This window comes from Volvox carteri (assembly GCF_000143455.1).
Source record: "Volvox carteri f. nagariensis unplaced genomic scaffold VOLCAscaffold_295, whole genome shotgun sequence".
NCBI classification, from domain to species: domain Eukaryota; kingdom Viridiplantae; phylum Chlorophyta; class Chlorophyceae; order Chlamydomonadales; family Volvocaceae; genus Volvox; species Volvox carteri.
Genome location: NW_003307827.1, coordinates 9409 through 10448, shown reverse-complemented (window position 1 = coordinate 10448; position 1040 = coordinate 9409). Strand labels below are relative to the sequence as shown.

Here is a 1040-nt window from a genome sequence, read left to right as displayed (position 1 = left end):
TTGTGTCCTTCCATGTTCATATTGCTGCAGATATCTCGTTTCTTGGCAAGTTGTACCTGCCTTTCACCTGTAACACACCTATGACCTGGCCTGCCTCCCTGGTTGCTCCCATCACGATAGGTTCGGTTGGCCATTGCGTGATCCATATTGTGGTTGACCACAAGTTCGAGGTGCAGTACCTAAACTTTGCTACCAAATGGGTGGCTGTCGAGTTTGCCAAACGGGCATGGAAATGTGAAAGGGGGGAATTGATATCTCTGCTAAATGGCAGCGAAGGTGTTAAAGGGCTACCTCTTTGAGGCAGTCATGCATGCTGCACTGGCGACTGGCGGCAAGTTCGATGTGTTGCCATTGGACCCGAAGACTCTGGAGCGGGGCAAGGAGGAGAAGCTGGATATCCCGGAATGCAAGCAGTATAACATCTTCACAGACAATGAGGTCCATGGTATGATGAGCACTAAGATGGACACATACTTGAGGCCCAAGTCCTCCAACTTCCCCGTCATTGATGCTCTTATGGTGCTGGCAATGTACCTTTTCCAGATGACTGTGTCGGCTATGAAGGAAATTAATGCTGATGACCTCGAAGACGTGTTCAAGCGACTCGGCATCTCTGCTCCGGGCCAGGAGGGCCGCCAACCCAGCCTTTACTTTGTGGTGGATCCTAGCATCTACAACAAGTTTAAGGTGCGGGCAGGAACGAAGAAGAGGAAGGCCTGTGAGGAGCGAGAGGCTGCCTGGCCGCCCGACCCCAAAAAGCATGAGCGGTCAGCCAACACCCGGTTGTATATTCTGCGTGGCTGTAGCAGTTGCTCACCTGGCGGGTCGACTGGATAAGCGGAAGCGTGGTGTTGGCTGTCCTCGCCGGAGTAGGAATAAGTCCAACCCAGCGGCAAGCACTAGCGTACATAGACATGTATGANACAATCAGAGACGGCGGCAGTGGAGTCTTGAACTCCGAACACCTAGTAGATGTGATACGTCAGTGTCTGGCCAGAGCACCCCGCCCGGGTAGCTTATATCTCGGCCTACCTGCCGGA

The 1040-nt window shown here is 53.0% G+C and overlaps 1 protein-coding gene across 1 annotated transcript; it reads left to right on the top strand.

Annotated features, from left to right (window-relative positions):
- Window positions 1–264: 264 nt before the first annotated feature.
- VOLCADRAFT_101025 (uncharacterized protein) lies at window positions 265–837 on the top strand (the record flags this gene model as incomplete). Its single annotated transcript, XM_002959493.1, has 1 exon — window positions 265–837. The coding sequence occupies one exon, from the start codon at window positions 265–267 to the stop codon at window positions 835–837; it is 573 nt and encodes a 190-aa protein (XP_002959539.1).
- Window positions 838–1040: the final 203 nt, after the last annotated feature.